The sequence below is a fragment of the Branchiostoma floridae genome, chromosome 14, assembly GCF_000003815.2.
Source record: "Branchiostoma floridae strain S238N-H82 chromosome 14, Bfl_VNyyK, whole genome shotgun sequence".
Lineage (NCBI taxonomy): Eukaryota > Metazoa > Chordata > Leptocardii > Amphioxiformes > Branchiostomatidae > Branchiostoma > Branchiostoma floridae.
Window position 1 is genome coordinate 10,755,950 of NC_049992.1, and position 3,075 is coordinate 10,759,024.

Genomic DNA, 3,075 nt, shown 5'->3' on the forward strand with positions numbered 1-3,075 from the left:
GAGTCTACTCTACTTTAAAGGAGCGCATATCAATTTTAGACTCTACTTACATGACTTGTATATCTCAGGATCTCCACGATGACGTGACGTTTGCCGTGGGGACCTCAGGATCTGGCGAGGCGTTCCGCACGGCGACGGACGGGTGGAGCGGGCTGGTGTTCGGCCGGCAGCGCTGGTTCCTCTACCCGCCACAACACACTCCGCCTGGAGGTGCGTTCTCAGTAACCTAATAATCATCTGCATGCCACCTGGTTCTGACCTGTTTGAATGTTTATCTTGAAAGTGAGTGGGTTTGGACGTGTGCATGTGCGTGCATATGTGTGTATGTTTGTGTGTGTTTGTGTGTGTGTGTGTGTGTGTGTGTGTGTGTGTGTGCGTGTGTGTGTGTGTGTGTGTGTGTGTGTGTGTGTCTGTCTGTGTGTTCGTGTTTGTGTCAGTGTGTTACTCTCGTCTCATAACTTTCGTTAAGACGTGGACCAGTAACATGGCAGTACGATAGGAAGGTCCATCAAGATGCATCGATATCGAAAGTTTCATCCAATATCTTGTCACAAACTTCTTCTTTTGGTCACTACAAAGGCACAAAGACAGGATTTGTAGTGACCATATCTAGCTAGTTTAATTAGATAGCTCAATGAATTTTTTCAGAACATGATGGCATTGAAACACTCAAAACAATTTAACTTACTAATACCCTCTTTTCCTTGTAGGTTTCTGGCCAGGATACAGCGTGATTGACTGGTTCACGGACGTGTATCCAAAACTAAAAGGCAAGAAAAGGCCGATGGAGTGTGTTTTAGAGGCAGGAGAGATATTGTATCTGGTAAGAGTTTTTTTAATGATTTTTCAGGGTGGTCCCTTCAGTCAAGGTAACTGATCTTCAAGGGAGAAACAAGGTTTTCTAAACCTGGTAGATATCTAGAAAACCATGCACAACTACTTGCTTTGGGAGTCGGCGGGGAGAGAAATATTCTATGATAAAAGCTTGTGTCATACTAAGAAACATACGCCATGTTATTTTCTTTTTGCCCAGCCGGAAGGCTACTACCACAGCGTGCTGAACATTGGAGAAACGGTGTCTATTAAGATGCAGAGAAAGGACGCCAGCACGAACTTGGGAAGATGGTTCTTTGAAGGTGAAGACCTCAGTTTATGCTAGGGTCACATTTCCAAACCGGGGCCCGATCTGGCTGTTTTAGAAAACGAAAAATGAAGATGTATACTTGGAAATAAACAATAGTAATGCCAACGACTCTCATGTTACGCTTTGTGTATTTATGCGTCTTTTATATAATAGTTTTCGTGCCCGAAAGCTACCCGGTCGGGCCCCGATTTGAAAATGTGACCTAGGCATTCGTGGACGTTGAAAAGATTCCCCTTTCTCAGATAAGATGGCTTACAACGCCTGACCATTCCAGTCTACTATTTATATTAACAGATAACTGAACAAAAGTTGAAAATAAAAGATAAACCTTCTGTAATGTTGGCGCATGCTGCGCCAAGCGGCAGTTATACATGTCAATTAAATACTGATATATATATTCAGTCTGGAAATCACATTCTTCGTATTTCCTCTCCAAGGAAACAGGAACGCGGACAGACTTGTCGACCCTCAGTACAAGTACAAGGAGCAGGCGCGGGAGGGGCAGGTTCACGTCTTCAAGAAGCTGCATGAACTCTTACCAGGTGTGCACGGCCACATGGGTGTTCTCATATGATTCATTCAATGTAAAAATATTATCAATACATTGTCATAAGTGGACACCCTGCGATCAAAGTCATGGTACAGAAGTAGTAGCTATAAAACAAGGCTCTATTGAAATGCAATGCACAGCCTACGACCATAATTATCAGATATCCGTGATTCGTGTGCAGTGCCATTCTCGGCTGCTGTGAGACTAGTGTGCAAAACAAACATCAGATTGAAAAGTGGTGGAAATATTACGGTGGATCTTATAGTACATTCGATAACTTATTAAGTATTACTAACTATTTTGCTTCTTTAGAGAATACCGAGGTGATGCTGAGATACAGCCAAGCTCTCGCAGATGTCGATCGGACTAAAGAAGCTAAACAGGTAACATATAGTGTGAGAGATATTTTTACGTTTTCCATATCTAAAACTTACCTTCATATGAGACATGCACTGAAAAAAGTCGCTACGTCGTTGGAGCAGATAAAAACTGTCCCTGACACACTTCTTTCGATAAACGAATTAATTCGTGCATCCATCCATCCACTTATTCACCCTGTATCGTTTTCCACAGCTGAACCAGCGAGTGATTGAAGCTGACCCGTTCTTTGTTCACGCCTACCTGTCTCTGGCTCAAATGTACACTGAGGTAGGGCCCCATTCAAAGTTGCTTGGACTATCACACGCACAGCGCTAACACGTGTTAAACCTATTGGATGACTTGTAATATCAAGTATTAAAATAGCAATTGTAAACTTCAATGGAAGATACATGTTCGTATACGCAAGCATTGTTTTCAATTCACTCATCCTTACTTTGAACAAAATCAAGACATAGATGTACAATGTTCAATTTGTAAATGACCGTTTCTGTTCGTATCCTTAGCTTGGATTTCTAGGCCAGGCTGAGATCCTGTTCAAAGCTGCGATCAGAATGAACACGAAGTGTTGGGACGCGTACGCGCAGTACGGGGACTTCTTACTCAACCGGGCGGTATGTTGTGTGTTTTATTCTACGGTCTTACCACGGATGAAAAACAACGGATTTTTAAGTATCAACGACCTATCTAATGAGAGAAATTAAAACGTATGAAGCAATTGTTTAATGCTGTAAAACCTGCGAAAATGCAACAACTTAACATAAATATCACTTCTTGAATGCTTAGGGCAAAGGGAAAGATGCTGCGAAGATATACGAAAAGGTAAGACCTACTTCGTTTTTGTTCTCCATGTAGATTATTTGATATGACACCTGTAACAGTAAAATAATGCATCCCTGTTCAAATAATGATTAAGAGTAGAATGTTCCCTTTGCTTAATCATGTCACTAAACACATCAGATTCTTATATTACATCCAGTTAAGTTAGTTTGTTCTATTGTCT

The 3,075-nt window shown here is 41.7% G+C and overlaps 1 protein-coding gene across 1 annotated transcript in view; it reads left to right on the forward strand.

The window, feature by feature from the left end:
• Positions 1–2,927, forward strand: part of LOC118430112 — a 6,518-nt gene extending 3,591 nt beyond the window's left edge. Inside the window, exons 6-13 of the mRNA XM_035840822.1 lie at positions 69–210; positions 711–823; positions 1,034–1,136; positions 1,582–1,686; positions 2,007–2,077; positions 2,268–2,342; positions 2,579–2,686; positions 2,859–2,927. Coding sequence (XP_035696715.1) covers positions 69–210; positions 711–823; positions 1,034–1,136; positions 1,582–1,686; positions 2,007–2,077; positions 2,268–2,342; positions 2,579–2,686; positions 2,859–2,927 — 786 coding nt within the window. The remainder of the gene's footprint in view (positions 1–68; positions 211–710; positions 824–1,033; positions 1,137–1,581; positions 1,687–2,006; positions 2,078–2,267; positions 2,343–2,578; positions 2,687–2,858) is intronic.
• The last annotated feature ends 148 nt before the right edge of the window (positions 2,928–3,075 follow it).